Here is a 22267-nt window from a genome sequence, read left to right as displayed (position 1 = left end):
AATCGGAAAGCGAGGTAGGAATGGGGGGCACCGGGCTTTGCCGGAGGGAGGCTGCAAGCAGATCCTCAGGGCAGGGTCCTGGGACGGCTTTCTGCAATAGCTCCACGGCGGAAAGCAGGCGTCACCAGCGATGTTTGCTGATGGCCGAGCGGGGAGGCCTTGCCCATACAGAGGGCCGGGCCGTTTGGGGGACCTCGGGACCTGGACGAGTGGAAGCTGGGGGGGATTCAAGGTAACAAGCATTGCTTCCCCGAGCTGGCAGTGCTGGCGGAGGTGAGGGGAGCAGGTGGGCTAACTGGCTGACGTGGTGCAGCCATGAAAAGAAAATGGGATGCCAGCATGTATGGGGAGAGGCATTCCCAACATCCTACAGCCATTACACACAGCGCTGGTCAGGCCGCGCCTGGGATCCAGCGTACGGTCCTGGTCCCTCGTGTTCCCGAGGGGTGAACTCCTACTGAAACAAGGGAGAGAGGCGGGGATGGTGGAGGGCCTGGCTTTGCACACCTGGCCCGCATGGACTGGAAAGCTGGAGGCTGAGCGGGTAGACGACTGCTCTCTGGAAAGACGCAGCTTTTCTCCCACCCGGATGGGAGGTAAAGGACGGCGCAGGCACGGACGCGAGCAGGTAGGAGCGGGCCGGGAGGCAGTTCGTAGCTCAGAACAGGGAGGCTCTCACTGGGAGCACTGGGGACTAGTGGCCTGCCTGGGTCCACAACTGAGCTCTGGCACATAGGTGATAGTTGGCCGTGACCTGGGGGCTGGTCCCCGCTGTGCCAAGGCGGCTGCTACCCCTTTCCTGCCCAAACCATCTGGTGTATTGGCAAGCCGTTAACGTGTTGGAGGTGCGAGGAGCCTCACGTGCCAGCACCTTTGCCTCAGCAGGACGTTAGCTGCCGAGAGCACGTTCCCCTGGGGACCAGGAAGCAAGCGTTGAGAGTTGCTGCATCCACCCACCCCTCTCCAACTGCAGCTTCCTTCGGTTTCCACTGCCCTTGGCACAGCAGAGGCAAAACTGGAATAAAGATGGGGCTGCGGTTGCTGGGAGGTGGGCTCGAGCCCCCCCCAGCGCTGCCCCTTTCACCAGAGGAGATGGGATGCGATTTGGCCCTTCCTGGCTCCCGGGCGGAGGCCGTCCTCTTAAGGTCTCCGGCCCACAGATGCGTGGGCTCGTTCAGATGAACTCAACTGAAGTACACCGGGCGCAGGCAGGGGCGCGAGGCTACCGCGGCAGGCGAGGGAACAAATGTGAGGAAGCATTTTGGTCCGCCGGGGTCGGGGAAGGAAGGAAGCGTGGAGACGTGCCATGCTGCCCAAGGTATTTATTACATGAACACAGAGGAGTCGCTCCCTTTCCTCCACGCTGCGCTGCACCGACAATACGACCGACTTCCCGGTGGAACAGACTCTTAGCAAGACTTGCTCTCTTAAACCGGGGTGGGCGGGGGGGCTCTTGGGTCCTTCTCTCAAAGCAAAATGGTCTGTTATGCAATTAGGAGGAGACTGAGCAGCAGCCCAGCACCAGCTGGAAACGCACAACCGAGAAAAACCCAACCAAACGGAGCCTGTGGCAGCCGGGCCCTTGTCACACACGTGTTTACAGCACGCGTGCTCTCGGCGCTGCCCTTGTACTTCATGCAACGTCCTGGGAGCGTCGGGCGAACCCCCGCACTCTGGCATTGCAGGAGGCACTACTCATGCTGAAGGTATGGCACTAAAGCGCGTTCCCTACTGCAGCGCGCTGCTTTCTGCAGACAAACCGGGGAGCACGCGGCGAGACAGCCCCTGCCACGCTGAACCCGCTCGGATCTGGAAAGCAAACCCGACGCAAGCCATGCAAACAGAAGCGGGGGGAAGTGGAATTTGCTTACGTAAATGGGAGTCTGTGGCCCAAATCCTCATCTCAGCATGCTCCCTAGTGGCAAATGTCAACCGGGAAGACGCACAGAATTGCTGCTGGCTGCGATCAAGTCAGGAGCATTTACGGTCTCTGGGAATTACATTAAGTCTGTTTCTCCCCGTTTGCATCCCAGGAAGGGTGAAGAGAATACATTTTTGAAGGTTGCGTTAGATGGTGTAGCCAAACGGCTGCGCCCAGGTGTAGCGCTGGAGAAAGGGAGCAGAGGGGAGAGGGCTGTGGTTTCAGCTGAAGGCAAGCTACCCCCCAGCTTCCTCCTCCAGGCTAAGGAATTTGATTAAATTAGGCTGTAAAGTGAACGAGCAGGTGTTCAACAGAGCTTGGCCCCATCAGAGGCCAGGGGCCCTATGGAGCCCGCCAGCGCGTGCCCTTCTGGCGCAGGTGGACTGGAGGGCAGTGGGTGCAAACTGGGAAACAGGCACTGATTTACAAGGCCGTGCACACACGGGGGGCTGCACTAGCATTGCCCCGGGCATGCAGGTAGGTCGGAGTCTGCTTAAACTGCGGTAAAAATGGAAGAGCTTTATCATCTGCTACAGGAGGCTTTGCCCGCTGGCGCTCCCTGCCCTCAGCTCTTCTGCTACAACAGCCAGCATCCCAGGCTGTGCGTGCACTGCCACCTACACAGCTCCCCATTTCTAAGCCATCGCCTGCCTTTGCAGCAGCCTTCTTTCCAGAGAAACCCCCCTTAAAACAGACGCAAGCAGCAGCATTTGGCCCCTGTTCCAACAGGCAACAGCCTCCCGCCCGCGGCTGCCGGGGGGCTTGGCAAGGCAACAGAAGGACGGTCTGAGAGCAGACGGGACGTGCAGCCGCAGTGCCGTTCGCCCCAGCTGCGGGCACTGTCAGTTTATGGCAGACAGGCCTGTATTTTTCAGAGCAAGAGCAGCGCTGTAATAAATCTCTCTCTATATACTACTGGCAGGATTCCTGTCCTACATGGAGGCGACACTTAGGCTAAGCTCTACATACAAGTTGATGAGGGATCGGGTCAGCGTGAATTCAGGAGAACAGCTGTACTGGAACAAGCCCCCGCACACGCGTTTACTCGGGAATGGGAGCGCCTTGGAAAACCCCGGAAAGGCAATCCCATTGCAGAGTAAGTGCTGGCATGAGCAGCGCTCTGGAAAACCTGGGCAGACAATCCTTTGAAAGGCTTGTCCTTGTCCCACCAGAAACCAAGATGCATACGGCTTCCCGGTGTTTCCGTAGCGGTGTTGGACCTGCACCGAGACAGCCCTGCTGTAAAGCTGTAGTGAAGAGGAACTGACCCGCACGGCCCCATTAGTATTGGGTGCAACTGCAGCTCTTCCAACGGGGCATCGCTCCCAGCCTTCCCGTTTCCCTAGGCGGAGGAGCCACCACTCACCCAGGCATCAGACCCTCACCCAGGGGCACCCCCTTGCCTCCACTGCAGCCTAGAACTGACGGGTATGTTAGCGCCCGGTCAGGAAGCCCCTGAAGAGCATGAGACTATTCGACCGTAGATTTGGGGCAGCGAGGCTCTCCTCCTCACCTGGTGCCCACAGGCTGCACCAGGCAGTTGTGGCAGCAAATCTAGTGCTAGGGTGGATAGAAAGCGCCGCCACGTGAAAACGGTGAACTAGAGTTTCCAGATTTCTTTTCAGCACAGAGGCAGGGATGTGTTACATGTTACATACACACAAGCTCGCTGCATTTACTATCCGCATGGGTTTCCAAAAAGGTAGGCTATAGACACTTCCCCCCCCCCACCTTCTATAAGCAGCACAATGTCTGCATCCGTCTTCGATAGAGACGGGTGGCTTTTTACAGTGCAGAAATAAAGCAACTTGCATCCTCTTAACTAGGGGGAGGGATCCCAGCACATCCAGCCCAGCCGCCGCTCCCATCCGCACCCCTCGAGTGCAACGTGCACAGGAGGAAAATGTTCTTGCTACTTTGGTAACTTGACTCCCTTCTCCCTCCCTGCACAAAGCTCCTCGTCCAAGTATCGGGCTGCTAGGCCGACTACACAACGCTGCTGCGCTCCCTTCTACGCACAAGTGCCTAACATGGGGGCAGGACTTGGTTCTCAGCAGTGGTCTGGACAAAGCCCAGCACCGAAAAGGAAAAAAGCACCAGGTGACACCCGTCCCCAAACCCACCTGGCCCCCGGGAGGCAGACACGTGGCGCTTACAGTGACGGCAGCCGACAGGAAAGCCAGCGCTGTTAACGATGTAATGCTGGAGCGGAACGAGGAGCTGTGGAAGCCGGCGGCTGCTCAGAGACCTGCTAATGCCAACATCCGGATATAGTTTATTGTCCTCTCATCGAGTGCATTCATAGAGAACATGGACTCTAAACAAGTTACCGAGGAGTGTGGGAGGACTGGCCGGCCGCTACGCTAAGCATGTGCTATGAAGGTTAGTGTTAGCATTAACCAATGGAACAAACCGGGGATGAAGAGGGGTGGGAAGGGGACCCAGTGAAACCTCAGCCCAGCCAGCAATCCGGAGGATATCACCATACATTTAAATAAATAATTCTAGGGGTACTATGCACCTCCTCACTGCGTTTTGCCCAAGGATGGATAAAAAGCGAGAGGTCGTATCTGGCTGACAACGGATGATCCCTTTGCTCGGCCGTGGGAGAAAGGAGGAAGCAGCAGCTTCAGCTTTTACAGAGAGGACGCAGCCTTGTAAACCTCGAGAGGACAAGCAAGCGCGGGTGAGCCAGAGCACGCGAGCGTGCCTGCCCCCACCCCGGGCACTTGCTTTGAGAGGAGCAAGAGTTATTAAACCAGACCCTAAGAGAACAACTGTCTAGCACAGGCGCAGCCAGCAAGGGGCTGCGTGGTTCTAAATCCATCCAGGACCAACTACGGCCGAGCCACGAATGCTCCAGCCCGGCAGCCACGGTCCGGACCCCGCGCATCAGGCTACAGATTCACGCGCCACTCCCGCTACGCTATTCCTTATAAAAAATAAAAACAACTTAAAAAATCCCCCAAAATGAACAGGCCAGTGCGGGATGCTTCCTGCTGACCCACAGCCGGGACCTAAGGGGGCTCTGCTATGGATTCCCAGGGCTCAGATGCTCCAGGGTGGGGTGTAGGGCTCCCCAGCTAGCGTCCCACTGGGTGGTCGGCCGCGGTCAGCTCCCTCCTGGCGAGTTCATTAAGCTGTTCCCTTTCTCTAGAGCAAGGGCTGTGGCCACAGTATGGAAATTAGAGATGAGAAAGAAAAGAAAAAAGGAATGGGTTGTTCTGGAGAAGTTCAGGCCAATGTACCCCCGCTAAAGTAACAACAATAATGATCATCCTCATGTCCTCCTGTTCCTCCCCTCCTTGCTCAGTGACATTTGGGGCATGCTGGCGCACACGCACACACAGAGGCAGCTCCTCACAGACACCCGGACTCAGAAAAGCGAGTTTAGAAGTGGAGCGAGTCTCTGAAGAGACCCAGGACGCAGCCCAGGGCTAGAAGGTTTTCCGGTGGATGGCGCGGGCTCCGTCTTCTTCGTACTCCTTCTTTGAAACCCACATTTTCTTGAAGGTGTCCAGTGAGGCCAGGATGGAGCCCCTGGGGAGGAAAAGGCAAGCACGTGAGCAGCCTGGGACAGGCCCACAGCTCTCCAGGGTGCAAACTCCTGTTCGTCCCCTACAGAGCAGCAGCACATGCAGCTTTAGTGAGCAGACGGCCCCTGCCCCAGAGACCCAGTCAATCCGGTTCCCATCAGCTTTGGGACCCTACCAATTCATTTGCCAGTCTGGCACTGTCCCCATCTGCTCCACAGGGGAGCCGAAGCCAGGCAGTCAGGAAAGACAGCGGCGTTATTCTACAGCCCCCTACACCGGACAGTGAAAAACCACAGACCCAACACTCCTCTCGCTTCGGTCCGAATCCACAGCGACTCCCTGCAGGACCACTGGGGAGTCGGGCCTAAGGGCGCTTGCCTCCGAGACCCAGGATCTGCCCCTACCGACAGGCTGGGCATTAAAATACCAGGCAACAAGACGAGATGAGGGAGGGCTCGCAGTATGGCAGCAAGTTCGCAGTCAGTGCGGGGACAATCCGGTCCCTGGCTGCAGTCCAGCGTGGCTTTGCGAGGGACTAAGGCCAGACGCACGGAGCACGACACAGGGCTATTGCGGCTCTAGGCCCAGCGTACGGGAGTCGGGATGGGAGCACCGTGGCGCCGCGCGGGCTCAGAGAACAAAGTGCTTTACGTACCCGATCCATGTGGAATATAGCCTCTCCTGAGGAGCAGATATCTGTAGGAGAGAGGGAGCGCTTCCATTACTACCCTGCCAGGATGCCCACTGCTCCCCACATCTCTCAGGCACCCCAGGTCTCCCCGATATATCGCATTAGGCAATCCTCCACCATCAGGTTACGCTGCAAGGGGACCCCAATGGTAAGAGGTTTGTAGGCCGTACCCCTGCATGAGGGCTGTGTGACAGCACCTTGCCAATGAGATGCTGCTCAAGATCCTAAAAGAGCACCTGGGCTGCTTCGGAGAGGCCGGCACCAGCTCGGAGGGCAGGGCAGCCACCTCAGCCTTGCCTGTTACATGGACTTGGGGGACGCCAGACCAGGCCAGGGGGCACAAGGGAGCCTGGAGGAGAGGGTGTGCCTACCCTTATTTTGACGTCCTTGGGGGCCAGCTTCTTCACTTCGCTCAAGAGCCTGTCGCCGAAACCTGCAGAGAAGAGGAAAGGGGCTGTCAGCCTGGGCCGCTGAGTGACTACAGACACAGCAGAGCTTCATCCCACAGGCATCTGACGAGCAAGCCCTGCAGTCCTATGCACAGACATGTGGGAAGCCCACGCAGCAAACCAGTCAGTTGATCCACGCACCAGGAATGCAGGGGCTTTGCTGGATGCTCTGCATGGCATCTATCACGCCCGGCTCCCATCTCAGTTTGTCCCTGAGCACTACCCAAGTGCCATTATTATGTGACCCACTGCATGACACTGCAAGCAAGCCAACTCTCTGTAAATGTAGCAGATCGTTAGCTGGGATCAGGGGGGTCTGGGCACGTCAAAAGCCAAGATGTCCCTTGGAACAGATGCCACAGCCCCTCCTGCATATTTAAGGGAGCAATCCTAGAACAGAGGAGTGGAGGAGCAGAAAGAGCCTGGTTCAGGCAAGGTGATGCCGGGGGCAGTGGAAAGGACACTGTGCCAGGGGAGAGCTTCACCCGGCACAGGTAGGAGCCAGACACCACCGAAAGGTCTACAAGAGCTGGAGGAATGATCCAAAGGAAGGGAGGAGAGCGAGACAGACACGCAGAGGGGGAGGACTAGAGCTAACGAGATCAAACGTGAGGCTGGCAGGATTATCAGGGAACCAGGAAATTTCTTTAGGGCCCAGACCTATAATGGGCTAACACCAGTACAGCTTACTCTGGTGTACAAAACCAGCATAAGCTACACAAGTGACTAGAGCTGACAACCAGCTCTCCAGGGGCAGCTGCCAGAGCTAGTGCTGTTGCAGCACCTTGCTGCAAGGTGGCAGGGAACCAGAAATGGCTGGCTCGCATTAGTAGGGGTGGCCGACTGTGGCAGACAGGGTGGGAAGCAGAAAGCCGAGGAGACTGCCTCGGGGAAGAGGATCAGAGTGGCAGCGGGCGCGGGGCTGATCTGCAGCCCCCCAGCAAAGAAGGTTGGTTTTCTTTGGCACAGAGCAAATGGCAATCCTAGGATAGGAGCTGACACGCGACACTTTCCCAGGAGCGTTACAGCAGTTCGCAGCACATAGGCAAGGCAGAGAGATGGGAGCAAGGACCTTTGAAGAGTGTGGAGCCGCCGGACAGCACGATGTTGGAGAAGAGCGTTCGCCTCAGGTCCATGTCAGATTTCTGAATGGCGAAGACCAGCACCTCGTGGAGCCCTTCGCATTCCTCTCCGATCAGGTCCGGCCGGAACAGCAGCTCCGGGGCTCGGAAACGGGCCGGGCCAATCTGCAGCCAACACCAGGGAACAAAGCATCCCAATTCAATTCTGTACCGAGGGTCCCACGTTTTGGAGCTTCTTAGCTGAAGCTTCAGAGTAACAAAGTCTGAATGCTCGTGTCTGGACTCTGAACGGTTAGCCTGGTGAAGAGAGCGCTGCTCCCTTTAACACAGGCTACACTGGAATCCTTCCCACTGTATGGCTTTGTGGCTCTAAAATTACTACTACTTCATGGGTGGAAAAACAGATAAAGTGATGTGTCCAAGGCCATTCAGCCAGTCAGCGGCAGAGCTAGGACCAAAAGAGGAGTCCAGATTCCCTAGATAAGTCTGATATCTTAAGCAAGACCCCGTACCCCCTCCCTTTGGGACGTCATCAGGAAGGTTTTACCCTTTAGGAGCCTCTCGGTTACTCCTCAAAACAAGCATTACTTGCACCACTAGAGAAGATCAAAACCACATCTAGAATCGCTCCTGGATTTGCGCCGAGCTGATGTTCGCTCACCCTCTGTGCCTGCCCTGCATGGAAGTTCACCAGCACAGACCCCTGCACTGTGGACCACCTGGATCTTGGGCTCATTAGTTTTACTGCAAGTCAAACACCATTAACTGGGAACCGCGTTTTGACTGATCACCGAGATTCTGGCGAGAGCTGCAACCCGAAGGAGGAAGCCACACTCAGTCAAAACTTAAAAATGTCCTGGATGGTTCCTGTAGCTCTTTAAAGAGGAAATAGTCAGGTAATTCTTCTAGCCGGTTAAAAGAAATCCTTTTCCACCTGCAACCATGTTCTATCAAGAGATCCCACCACAGCCAGAGGCAGCGAGAAAGCAGAACTCGCCGTGAGCAATCACCCAACGTGTGTCCTTACAAACCTCAATAGTGCTTCCATCTGGCAGGTAGTACTGGGCTTTCTCGGTCTCCAACGTCTCGTCCTTCTGTGGGTTTATCGACAGGTAACAGGCACGCTGCAGGGGAAAGAGGGGCAGGAAGAGGAATGTTGGTCAGGACATCTCAAATAAAACTCTTCTGTTGAAAGAAAATGAGGGATTTCTGGATAAAACCCCCCGGATTTTCCCTGGGAGAAGAGAAATTCCAGCAACATCTTCTACTGGGAGACCACATTTCCTTTGGGGCCCACCCAAACTAAAACACGTTAGTCTATGCCAAGCCACTGCACAGTGCTTGTGGCAGTCGGTTCTGGGTCACTCGTGCCCCCATGGGCTTTCTGCCCCAGCTGGACCAAGTTTGCCATGGTGCAGCACAGCTATGTTGCCGTAGGGGCTCACAGAAAACGCGCCCCCCAATGGGTTTTTCTGCTGTTTTTATTCTGCAAGAAGTTTTGCTGCATTGACTTTGTGCTGATCTGGGCCATGCACAAACGTGAATCTTTCACTGCTATGTTTCTATCACCTCTGAAGAGTCATTGGAAAGGAAGTGGAGTTCACTGCAAAGCAAAAACGTCTCGACTACACAGGCTGAAGCCTTCCTACAACTATTTCCCCCTCTCTGAAACCCCGGACATGCCCTGCCCTAGACGGTCAAGTAAGTGACAACTGTTTTGTGCCATGAGACTGAAAAGGCGGCAGCCTGGGGTTCTCTCTCTTTGCCTTTGGGTGCTGAGCCTTGGCAGGGAGGAGGGGTCACATTTTCAAGCTTCTCTTTGGAACAACAAGAGCTAAAAGCTTATTTTTTTAAACAGCAACTAAGATTGTGTCATCGCTTGTCTCTAAGAGCCAGGGCTTTACATAAATCAGCATCGTGAGACAGAGAGAGGCAAATACAGTTATCTGGTATTGCTCTCTGGCCACTGGAAACGCCAGTCCACAGGCTGCTGGGAGTCTCCCCCCATTCTGAAACCAGCTCTGACAAATTAGAAGCAGCAGCAGGTGGTAAAATCAACTGCTCAGGTTTGGGCATTGAGCTGAAAATCATCCAAGGACTTCAGATAAAGGAGAAGCTCCAGTAGCGTGCTATGCAGCTGCACCGAGCCCAGGTCTCCAAGTAAAAACAGATCATCCCATGGCTACCCCTTGCTAGCAAGAGATTGCAAGCAGCGAGCAATCCTCAATTCCCCAGAGACCGACTCTGAAATTTCAAGGATTGACCCTGCGTGCACGCACGTGTGATTTCAAGGACTGCACTGGAAAACCAATCAAGGAGAGTTCTCTCCACCTGAGAACTGCTCCCCTCATGCTAACCTAACCAGCAGGGCTTAATCACAGCATGAAGACCCTCTGTGAGGAACAGGAGAGTTCAAGTTCAGTGGCCCACTTTGGGGGCAGGAAACAGAGGGTGCCCCTTCTGATAAGGAGCCAGTTAGGACTGTGCTTCTCATGCCCCTTTCACAGAGGGCAAAGGAATTAGCCACAGGCAGGGGAAACAGGAAGACAGGCACCTCTTTGATGGTCTTGACGATCTCAAACTCCGACGTGGTGTGGAAGTCGTAGCCTTCTTTCCGGAGATAGAGGCGAAGGAAGCGGGAGACGTCGCGGCCGGCGATGTCGATCCTCATGATGGAGTGAGGCATGGCGAAGCCCTCGTAAATAGGGACGGCGTGAGTCACGCCATCCCCAGAGTCCAGCACCACCCCCGTGGTTCTGCCTGTCGCGTAGCTACGGCAAAGACAGGAGGATCACATTCCAGAGCAAAAAAATGCTAGTGGGCTTCACAAGGATTGACAGCAGACCCAACCCAACAGAGACCCTGACCATAATACCCCCCACCACGTGCGCTCAGGATTTCAGAAGAAACCTGACTTCTCCCCGTGCTACTGTTGTGCTTGAAACTAGGCGGCAGACAAAAGCAAAGCCATTTGCAAAGCTTCCTGCTCAGAACAGATTGCTTTCCTGAAACAGGATGTTCTCATGCAGTGGAAGTGCTTGTAGATGGACTGGAGCAATCATTTCTGGTCAAGCTACTCAAACACGGTCACCCGCTCACAGTCCCCCACCTCAGGGCCATCCTTTTGATTGGGTTGGAGAGAACAACTTGTCTCACCCAGCTCTCACCCCTCCACTGATTAGCGCATGCTATTAGTAGGTAGCACAAGCCCTGAGTTCTCCTCGCCTGGGAGAGTGGCTGTTAACACCAGGCTATACGGAGAGAGAGGTTCATGGCTCTGATCAGATCAGCTCCCCTCATGGTAGCAGTTTAGTCAAGGTCCTGGGCAGCTGCCTGCATTTTAACCACTGCAAACCCCTGCTCTGGGCAGGTCTAGACCACATGGTGGTAAAAGGGGAGTAAGCCAGGACAGCCGTTTACACTCATGCTCCCACGGGTCAAGCTGAACAAATGCTAGGGGGAACCTGCAGCCACTCGATGCCCCGCTCTGGCCCAGCCCTACCCAGTGGGGCCTAGCAGTGGTGACCCATTTTCAGATTCAGGGGTTTGAGGTTTAATCCCCATTGCAAAGGGTAGGTTTTACAGGGAGCTGAAGCGTGTGCACCTCACACGAACAAGGCTCTAAAAAGCTGGTGTAGGCACAGCCTAATGGTTCAAAGGTTTCTAACTCCCCCAGGAGCATCACAATTTGCTGAGCAGCAAATTCCCCCCCGATTTGGGGGGCTCAGATTCACTCCCTGCGACACAACCAGACATTTCAAGAGCAGCCTCCCAAAGGAGCAGTTCCCAGGACAGCCTCGTACTCGTGTTTCTCCCCTTCTGGCTGGACTGTGGGGAGAGGGCAGGTACTTACAGGCTGAGCACAGCTTGCATGGAGATGAACAGCGCCGGGACGTTGAAGGTCTCAAAGAAAACCTCAGCAGCTCGCTCTCGATTCTTGCGGGGGTTCAGGGGAGCCTCCGTCAGGAGCACAGGATGCTGGATTAGAAAGAGAGCAGAGCTCAGCTCAGCAACCTGCCTGGCTCTTCGGACACCTCTGCACTGCCTCTATGGAGAGAGGCATGTCCCACCCCCCGGCTCCTACTCAGTGCATGTCAGAGCCTGGAAATTCAGCAGTGAAACCAGGTTAATGCACCCTGGGCATGCATCAGGGAGCAGATGAGACAAAGGCCTGACAGCAGCTACAGGCATGTGCTCAGGACCACACTAAAGTGGCTGTACTTCTGGATTATGGGGTTTTGGATGATGAGTGACAGCACACAGATGGCCTGTTGCCCTTCTCTCACCACGGAGGCCAGCTAGATGCAGCCTTTGGATGCCCAGGCAGTGATCAGAGGGCATCATTGCTCCCTCACCCCAAAGCCCTAGTTGAGTCTGGGTAACTGGAAATAGGTCCCAGAACAACTCCTGTTCATCCACTTTAGGAACCACAGGGTAAAAGCAGCAGCCCAGAGGTGACAGAGGTGAAAGACTGCAAGGGAGTACTTCCACCAGAGCTCTGTCAAGCTGTGAAACCATCTGGGAGGGCGGAAACACCTCAGGACCTGGGGCAGATAAAGCTGGACTGGGTGAAGTCCAGGGAACAGCCCTGCCCTGTCAGGGATGGACAAGCTGATCTAATGGGTCTTTTCCCCCATGCGTCTGCTCAAAGCCATGTCACTCCGTTTCCAACAGAGCTGGAAAAATACAAGCAGCCCTGACTAGGTGTCACGGGCTGCAGTTCATCCTCAAAATAGTGCTGAGGCCCTGCAAAGCCACTTCCAGCACAGTCTGCTCCTACAGACAACGCCCAGGCTTTGCAGCTGCTGTCACTGCTCTGCAGACTGAGGGAACAAGGTAGTCTCCTCACTCACTTTAGTCATCATTAATGAGCATTGGCTGCAGATTTGCAACAGAGGTGGAACAGCAAAGGTTAGAGCTCCTGCCCCAGCAGGGATGCATTAGCGCATGCGAATGCAGAGTGCGAACGCTGGATCTTTGGGCAAGCTGTAACTTTAGATTACTCGAGGCTTCTGGTCAGATAGTTCTCCAACAATGTGTTACAGTAAAACGATAATGCCCGACTTAATTACAAAGGCACTTTCAGAGCTTCTGCTGAGAAGAGCAAGGGAAAGATGCCAGAGCTTAGACGCCCTGACAATGTACATGCCAAGCTCTGGGCCCGTGTGAAATGCAACAGCTCACCTCCTCCGAGAAGGTCTGAAGCTGGTCTTTTGAATACACGTACTGCCAAATGCGCTCCATGTCATTCCAGTCCTTCACGATGCCATGCTCCATGGGGTATCTGATCGAGAGGAGGCCTCTGTGCTCCTAGCAAACAAAGCACAGGACCACAGAGATTTCCAAAAGCTCGGCACCATCTGTTAGGCAGTGACATCACCGCGCCTCCGACAGACGGATCTGCTTGTCAGAAATCCCACTGCATGACAACGAGATGCTGTATTTAAAGAGGCCAGAAGGAATTTTAAAGGGCAAGGACTGTACGTTAGTTACAACCTCCCTTCCCACAGATACTTGCCCAGGATAAAGAAGGGATTTTCTCTCTAATACATGCTAATCATATCCTGACTCCTGATTTTGCAGTGGGGATTCCTGCAGGAAACTCCACCACAGGCCTCCTCCAGCTGCTGCACAGCTATCAATGAACTGGTGCGTTAGCTTCCTGATGGAGAGCTGCAATGGGGATCAAACTGGGTTTTTACAAGAGACCAATTCCAGCCCTGAACAAGTCCATTTGGGAGGGCATAGTCTGGAATCCACACAGTCCAGGAACCGTGCGACAGCCTGTGGGGAAACACAGGCCTCTTGCTCAGTTCCTGGCTCGGTCTGGGAAGACCCGAGGCGAGGCAAGATCTGGATTTTAAGGATCCTGAACACAAGGAGTATAGCTGAAGACAAACAAAGCCCCATCACCTGCTCTGCCTCAAGAGGCATAAATACAGATGTGCAGAGGGGGTGCAGGCAGTCACTTGTCCCCAGGAACCTGCTCCCAAATCTCAGGAGCACGTCACTCCTCTGGGAAGGGCTGCAGCTGTCCTGTTGCCCAGGGCACATGTCCAGAAGTGAATGAATGCCACCACCAGTTCAAGACTTCATGGAAGTTCAGGGAGATGGGCGTAATTCTGCACACTGGTTTGAGGCTGAGATGCTAAGCTGGACTGCCCCTTCTCAGGAAGTACTGCAGAGCCCTCAATGACCAGGTCTGATAAGGACACAGAGGAAAGGCACCTCCATAAGCAAACCAAAACAGCATCCTCTAGCCAGCCTAGGAATGTGGACTGTGGAAACAGATGCCAGTTTCTGAGCCACCGTAACATCTTTTAGCGAATCAAGCAACGGGACTGGGCTTAGGGGTTGGAGGGCACAAACGCCAGCTTGGACTGGACTGAGGATGAGTTCCTTCCTTCCCAGCCCACGCTCAATGCTAACACAGACTTCTATCGGCCTAACTGCTGCAGCTCCTGCATTCGCAGAGCGAGAGGTAGATGCAGAGAATAGGTTTCCTTACCTCTGCTTTTGGCCCGATGAAAATGTCTCCTTCTAAAGCACCAGCCATAACACGCACGTGCTTTGGTCTGCCCACACTGAAAGGGAGATTACAGAGGTCAGTGCTTCCCATGCCATACCTCCTCTGTGCCCAAACACTAACACCTCCAGGCTGCTCTCCTCTCTGGGAAGCAATTTCTACTCCCTACCCACCCTTCTCTCTCCCCCCTTCCTTGTCTTTGGTATTCATATTTCTCTCCTTATACTCTGCTTTCTGCACATCCTTCCGCATCAGATGAAATAAACTCGAGTTCACAAAAGCTTGTGCTCTCTCTATACAAATTTCTATTTATTTATATACATTTATACACACACACACTTATGTATGTATATATACATATACACACACAGAGCAAATAAGATACATATATAATTTTATTTAGTCTAAAAAGATGCATCTTTATACTGTCCTGTGACTGACTTCAGAGTAACGTAACAACCTCTCTGTGCTCGTGGAAGGGACCAGGACACCCCGGTGTGAGCATGCCAGAGAGCTCTTTTGTGCACAGAGGTCCAAGCACTTGGGGTCCTCTTGCAGGTAACACTCTCACGGACCTCCTTTAAAGTTATACAGGAGCAAGGACAGTAGGATTGAGTTGAGATTGAAAACAAAGGTGGGCGAGAGCTAATTCCACCGTTGGCTTCCAAGTGCACTGTTTGTTTGGTCTTACAACTTTTCAAGCAGATTCAGAATATTGAGGCGCTACACGATAATGAACTAACAGTCTCCCATCTTTCCAGTCTCTCAATTTACCTTCAGGCCATTCTTCCCCTCCACATACCACACAAATAGTCCAGGACACACCACACACCCAACAAAATCCGGAGGGTACTTACTAGTTTGGAAAACAGTACTTCGGTATTTGATCCCCTGCAAAACCTGCTTTAATCACACCTGAGCCCTGTGGGAGGAAGAGAGAAGGGAAAAAAAAATAGTAACTCTTGTTGAATGATTCTGCGTTTCATCGTAATGGACTCTGTGCTCGCAAGCATTTATTATGCCATTTGCTTAAGTGCAGTAAAACCAGCCCTCTCCCTCTGTGCCAGACTTAGGTCTCCATTGAGGATTCGTGGCCAACTCTTGATATAAAAAGACACAGGAAACTCAGAGGACCACGAGAGGGAGCAAGCGCCAGCACACGCTGACAATGCCTTGTTCTCCAGGCCTGAGCGCGAGAGCTGGAGAACGCCATCAAATGCCATCAGCGCATCCAGCCATCACCTCTGCACCTGAGAAACCCCAAGCTGTCAGAGGCCATCTAGAAAGAGACATTTCTACTGCTACAGCGCCACAAGCCTGCTGAAATCTCGACCGACCCCCAGCCCCAGAGGATGCCCAGTTTCATTTGAACAACTTATCGCTAGAGGAAACGGCAACGTGGAGCAAACAGAGCAGGCTTGGACCAAAACCTCGTCAAGGGTTAAATGCTTCTTGGAAGGGGAGACAAAGGCTTACAGGCCTCTTGGGCACACCGTGGAAGAAAGGCTGGAGATATGGGTGACAGAGACAGGAAGGGATCTTTAGTGGAGCAAGGCCACGTGGAACAGACAGGAAAAACAGGGAGTTGGACAGGGCTTTGGAAGTAACAGGGCTCCAGAATTAAAAAGCAAGGTAGTTCCAGACAGGGTAAAAAGCTCTGGGCAGGTGACGATTTAAAGCCAGTGTGGGGTGGATGGTGTGGCACCAGGAGAGGAGCAAGGCTGGAAGCAGAGCCCCACTACAGCAACAGCACGGAAAGCAGGCAAAACCCAGCACAGCATCTCCTGGGTGGGTGGCCGATCTCACCCCATCCACCACTTCCCCTGCTGCTGCCAGCAGCTCCTCCTTCCCCACTTCCTCCCTCTGTAGGAAGAGCATCTTGAAACAGCGAGCGGTCTCGGGGAATCTCCCGGACTCTTCTGCAGGCAGAGCCACACACAGCCTCTCAGGGTCAGCCCGGCAGCCCAGTGAGGCCTGTTCACTGAAGCAAGAGGCTTTGTGGATAAGGACGCGGTGCAGCCATTACACTGCAGCCGGAGGGGAGCTGTGAGCACATGCTGGAGCGGAGTGATGAATAACGGGGCGCTCCGTTTGCTTGTGGAGACTGCAGCGAGCTGCTTGTAAGCCAGGAGGACTGTTCTGACAGCCGCGGGGGATTCCAGCTAACGCAGTGCTCCTGATCCCTGCGGCACCCAGCCATCAATATCCTCACTATACAGCTGGAGACACAAGCCAGTCTGTCCAAAAATGCTCAGCAAGTCAGCAGCAGAGCCCAGCACTCTGCCTGAACCATGCTGGCTCAGTCATCCCCTTCATGGGAGCCCTGCTCGCACCGCAGGGGTGAGAGTCATCCACAGATCACTACTTGCACACAGAGGAATGGCCTGTGAACTAGGAAGGGTCTCTTTTCTTTTCTCTCTGCTAGCACACACAGCGGCATGCCGAGCTCCCTCTGTGCTAACTTGAGGGCTACGTGCCTGGCAGGGAGACAGTTTTGTCCTCTGTTATCCACCGTAGCTAACGCTGGATAAATGCAGCAGCGCCACCTCCTCCAGACCCACTGCTGCAGTCTAGATAATGACTCGACTCCTTGCCAGCTCGGCTTGCTCTGGGGGACCAGTTTCTGAAGAACAACGATGCTCCTGTTTAACGCTGGACTGGAAACACCCTGCGGCCAGGCCGAGCTCGCCCATCACGTCCCGGGGAGGCTCCAGCCCGTTATATGTTCGTAACGGAAAAGTTCCAAGTCAGCTGAATGCATTTGTTCTTCAGAAACCTGAACTGGAGCTCGGCGGAGACTGGTCTTGCAGGACAGGACCCAAATGCAGCAGTTGCTTCAAGGACCCTGCAGCCACCTGGCCACAACTGTTCCCCATCTCTCTGTATAAAAAGAGCAGAAGGGGCTTCCCAGCCTGGCTAGCTTCTCCATGAAACACTTCTTTAAAACCAAGCTGCATTTGTTTGCTTCAGACCCTTGCATCTACTTAATCCTTTTCACAGTCCCAGTAGAGCCCCTCAGAAAAGGATGTTAGTGGTAAAAAAGACCCCATCGGATTACAAATCAGTCCTGAAAGAAATAATTGGGGGGAGGGGGCTTGTTGCCCTGGAGAGCAAAAATAAATGGCTCTCCCCCGCCCCCCATCCATAGTAGTGCAACTTATTAACACCTAAATTCCTTCTTCCTTTCACCACTTATACCAGCAGCACTCGCCTGTTTCGTCTGATAAAAAAAATCTAAATAAAGTTTAAAATCAGTGAGAATAATTTAATCAAATCCCTCTGCCTATATTACCAGACTGTTGTTGGACTGCTCCACTTTGCAGCGGGGTTAGGAAAATTCACCGAGAGACTGAACGGCATTTTCTCCATAGCAAGACATAAGACCGAGACCTGCCTGTCACTGGGTCAGGCCCTAGATCCATCTCGCCCCGTGTCCTGTCTCTCAGTGGCAGAGAGCAGATGCCGGCCGGGAGAACCAACTGGGTCTGACCAGGGTTTTTTCCACTGTTCCTCCCTCGTTTCCAGCCTCCAGCATTTAAGACGTGTACATTTAGACATTCACACCTTCTGCGGACGTTGTTCTCACGCTATCAAGAAACGATAGCCCGTAATGACAAATCAGCTGCCTAAAATAACAGCGTTCAGGTTACAGAGACACACTATACCCCTCTCGCGCAGCTAATGCAGGTGGGGACAACCACAGAGGTCAGTGAATTTGCACCAACTTAGCCCAGTGGGTCTGACCCGCATCCTCGGTTTGGCTTTATGTTCTCCATGGCCCAACCCATCAACTTCAGCCAGGGCTCCCACCGGATGCCCGTTTTGCCAGGAAGATGCTGCACCCAATAGGTAAAACTCATTTTGGAAAGACTGGGTGCTCCTTGCTGAAGACCTGAGGCTGACAGCACAGCTTGCTAACAGAGAACGCATCAGCAAGAGATGTTAGCAGCATTGCTCGCTACTTCCTGGCAGTGCTCGGATACTAGAATCAGACTGGAAGCAAAGCCGCTCTGTACCCCCTGCTTTATTTTCCTCCCTTTGTAAAGCTGGGTTAACGCCCACCGTCGTAAAGCGCTTTGTAATGGAGAAAAGGCACCGAGGAGGAGTGCAGAGCAGCAGTCCATCCTCTGCACTGCTTCCACGTTCTCCCTCGCCTAGCTCATGGACAGCGCTGAAACTGCAACGTCACGCCAGGCTCCGAGCTGGGAGCCATGCCAGGAAAGGACGCTGGTCCCACAACGTAACCGGAGCAAAGATTTCTTTCATTTGCAGGGGATAAAAATTCCCCACGTAACGTGCCCAGGATAGAGCAGAATCGGACCTGGATAGCTGCTAATGTGTCCCTTCATCCTTTGCCCCTCACCGTGGCATCGCACTGCCTGCACCACGCTGACTGACGACACGTCCTCTGGGGCCTTTCACCCTTGAACTAGCAATGGTTTTACCCCGGTGGGGAAAAGCTTCGCTATCCTCTTTTTACTGAGGACAGTTCAAAGCACAGAGAGGACAAGCAACTTGCTCAAACTCATCACAGTGCATAAAAGAGTGAGGAAAAAAGGAACCAATCTGTTAAATCTGGATTTGCTTTCAAAGACTGTGGTGTGTAGCACTGGGAACCCTGCTCTGATTACTGGACGGCATCGCTGCCCTGATCTCCGAGAGAAACACCAAGCGGAGGAGCAAACGCCAACGCTGCATCTCCGGCAGGACCCGCAGCAGGTTTTCTGAGACGTGCAAAACAAGGAGCGAGGCCGGGAGGTATGTGAGAAACGCGGTCTGCCTTGAGGACGGCCGGGCGAGCCATCCCACGTGCTGCTTGCCACTCCTGCAACCCTTTGCCCAAGGCGAGGCAGAAAGATGAGAGCACGGGCACGGCCCAATCTGGGACAGCAAGATGCGCTCGGGGCGTTGGCACGGGAGAGCCGAAGGGAGGAGACGGAGAGCGTGACTCACTGGGCTCAACCTGCTGCCCTTCCACCCCCTCCTGCTCTGGCCCGTCCCTGAATAGCGCCGTTTGTTGGGAGGCCTCGGCATCAGGGCTCGCCCAGGCCCCGGGGGACGGGCCCCCGGAGGCCACCGCCGCCCTGCCCACATGATGCTGACACGGCACCAAGGAGGGGATCAAAGAGAAGCCTCCTGTGCCGGGACCAGGCCCTGTCAGCGGGGATGGAGCAGTGCATTCTGGGAGCAGTCAATCCCAGCAGCTGCTCCTCCCACTCACTTGGAGATAGAGCTCCTCGTGGGAGCAGCCACCCCAGAGCACAACACAGAGCAGTGCATGCTGGGAGCAGCCACCCCAGTGAGAGCACAACACAGAGCAGTGCATGCTGGGAGCAGCCACCCCAGTGAGAGCACAACAGAGCAGTGCATGCTGGGAGCAGCCACCCCAGTGAGAGCACAACAGAGCAGTGCATGCTGGGAGCAGCCACCCCAGTGAGAGCACAGAGCAGTGCATGCTGGGAGGGGCCCCCAGGCCAGCACAACAGAGCAGTGCATGCTGGGAGCAGCCACCCCAGAGCACAACACAGAGCGGTGCATGCTGGGAGCAGCCACCCCAGTGAGAGCACAACAGAGCAGTGCATGCTGGGAGCAGCCACCCCAGAGCAAAACACAGAGCAGCGCATGCTGGGAGTGTCTCCCCCCCCCAGGACAGCACAACAGAGAAATGCATGCTGGGAGCTGCCACCCCGGAGCACAACACAGAGCAGTGCATGCTGGGAGTGTCTCCCCCCCCCCCAGGACAGCACAACAGAGAAGTGCATGCTGGGAGCTGCCACCCCACAACACAGAGCAGTGCATGCTGGGAGGGCACAAGGAGCAGTGAATGCTGGGAGGGGCCACCCCAGTGAAAGCACAACAGAGCACTGCATGCTGGGAGTGTCCCCCCCAAGACCAGACAACAGAGCAGTGCATGCTGGGAGGGGCCACCTCAAGGACAGCACAAGGAGCAGTGCATGAGGGGCCACACCAGAGAACACGGAGCAATGCATGCTGGGAGGGCTCAAGCAGCAGTGCATGCTGGGAGGGGCCCCACGGCCCAGCGCCCATTGTCCCAAGGCAGCCAACGGGCGGGGCAGCTCACCCCGAAGCCTGGACAATGACTGACAGCCCTCACGACCAATTAGCGCAGGGGCTCTCCCCGGGGGGGCGGGACTCCCCGCCTCAAACAGGGGAGAAGGGCGCTGAGGGCGACTGACAGACGGGACAGCCAATCGGAGGCCATCAAAACACACCCCACCCCGAAGCCGAGGACCCGTTTCGCCAGCATGTTCAGTTGCGCCCTCAGGCGGAGATTGGCAAGCGCGGGAGCCAATCAGGAAGCAGAACGAGCGGCCCGTGGGCGCCAAGCTCGGTTGACGCGTCTCTGTGGCCGGCGCCGGGGGGGGGGCGGGGCGGGGACCGCGATGACAAAGGGCGGCGATGCCCGCGCTCCCCCCCCGCCCCGCCCCGCAGGGGCCGGCGGGCCCCGCACTCACGTTGTCGATCACGACGGGCTGGTTCGCGATCACGTCGTAGGACTCCATGGCCAGCACCCGCCGCACACACCAGCCGGGGAGCCACAGCCCGGGCCGCGGGGCGCATGCGCGAGGGACGCGGCAGCGCGCGAAGCAGCCTGGGAGCTGTCTTCTTGAGGTAGGCGCGGGTTATGCTGGGAAATGTAGTCTTAGGGATCGCAGAGCATGCTGGGAGCCGTCTTCATGAGGCGGAGGGCGTGGAGCATGCTGGGAAATGTAGTCGGGGCGCGGGTCATGCTGGGAGCTGTCTTCGGGTAGGGAGGCGGGGCGTGCTGGGTAATGTAGTTCTTGAGGGAATTGCGGGGCATGCTGGGAGCTCTTCATAGGCAGAGTGCGCGGGGCATGCTGGGAAATGTCGTTCTCTGTGCATGTGGAGCTGTGAGCATGCCGGGAGTTGTAGTCCGGGGGGCGGTGCATCTTGGGACAGGTAGTCCCTTGAAGGAGGCTCTTGGCCACAGCAGGCCTCGGGCGGCTTCAGAAGAGGGTGGGTGACAATGCTCTGCCAGGCTGCGAACTAGGCGCCTCGTGCCCAGGAGCAGCGAGGGGCAGAAGAAAGGTGGCCCAGCCCGATGGGCACGACGTCGAGCCTCTTAAAAGGCAGAGCAGGTCATTGACAGCCGCGCAACCAAGAGTCAGCAAGGGAGCCGCAAGGACTATAAGGAGCCCCGAGGCCAATGGCATCCCTCGGCGCTGCCTGACTAGAAACGCCGCTGCCGGGGCCAGGCCTTTGGTTTTAAACTTGATGGGTCCTCAGGTGACTGAAGAGCCCGATTCCAGACACGCGTGGTCTTTGGGTTGGTCTCTTCCTTCCACCGCCGCCGCCGCCGCCGCACCGTCGTCCTGCCTCAACATCGAGTCGTTGGGCCTCGAAGTGGCGCGCGCCTTGGCACCCTGGAAAGGACCTCACGAGCCCCCCGGGGCGCTGCTCACCCCGATTGCGACTCACTGGAATGGAGAGATGATAAAATACGCTGTCTCCTTCCCTGCTCCAACCACACGCTGTTTGATGACTGCTGCCCAGCAGCGTTTAGGCTGAACGAAGCACCCTGGGCTTTTTTACAACCCAACAACACGTGCGCGGAGTATTTTAGCACCCGTTCATTCAGACATTGAGCCTCACCTTTAAATTGAATCCTGGGCAGATACTCTGAATATTGACCTCAGCTAATTTTATTGATTTTTATATCCTTCTCACTCGTTACGATCCATCGTTAGCGGGCCGAACAGCACGGGAGGTGTCATGTTAGCCCAGATAAATCACCAGAGAGACGTATGTGTGCCTTAAACCAACCCAAGTATTTGCTAAGGGATTCTGTTTCTAATATTTACCTTCTCCGGTTACCGCAGTCGACTTTTCTCAGGTGGGGAAACCGTTATTGGTATCACCGTACTAGGACAGGTGAAACATTGCGTATTGTTTGAGCCAGTACTTCATTCAAGTATAAATTGCTCGCCTCTTAGCAACTCTTATTCGTTTGTTTGCCCACCTTTCAGTCTCTGGCTGCAGGTGAACTCCCCGAAACCTATTTTGTGTACATTGACGTTTG

General features: G+C 55.1%; 2 protein-coding genes across 2 annotated transcripts in view; one reads left to right on the top strand and one right to left on the bottom strand.

Annotated features, from left to right (window-relative positions):
• Positions 1-1305: 1305 nt before the first annotated feature.
• On the bottom strand, positions 1306-20765 carry ACTR1A (actin related protein 1A). The gene is made up of 11 exons (XM_006278713.4): positions 20682-20765; positions 15063-15127; positions 14188-14263; positions 12864-12989; positions 11533-11657; positions 10234-10450; positions 8711-8803; positions 7670-7844; positions 6520-6581; positions 6113-6153; positions 1306-5461 (listed from the first exon to the last, which is right to left on the bottom strand). Exons 1-11 carry the CDS (start codon positions 20727-20729, stop codon positions 5359-5361), a joined length of 1131 nt encoding a protein of 376 aa, XP_006278775.2. The 5' UTR covers positions 20730-20765; the 3' UTR covers positions 1306-5358.
• Positions 20761-22267, top strand: part of SUFU (SUFU negative regulator of hedgehog signaling) — a 125172-nt gene continuing 123665 nt past the window's right edge. Inside the window, exon 1 of the mRNA XM_059730209.1 lies at positions 20761-20838. Coding sequence (XP_059586192.1) covers positions 20786-20838 — 53 coding nt within the window. The 5' untranslated portion in view covers positions 20761-20785. The remainder of the gene's footprint in view (positions 20839-22267) is intronic.

Source organism: Alligator mississippiensis, chromosome 6, assembly GCF_030867095.1.
Source record: "Alligator mississippiensis isolate rAllMis1 chromosome 6, rAllMis1, whole genome shotgun sequence".
Classification (NCBI taxonomy): domain Eukaryota; kingdom Metazoa; phylum Chordata; order Crocodylia; family Alligatoridae; genus Alligator; species Alligator mississippiensis.
The sequence above is the reverse complement of the archived record's forward strand: the minus strand, read 5'-3'. Positions and strand labels throughout refer to the sequence as shown.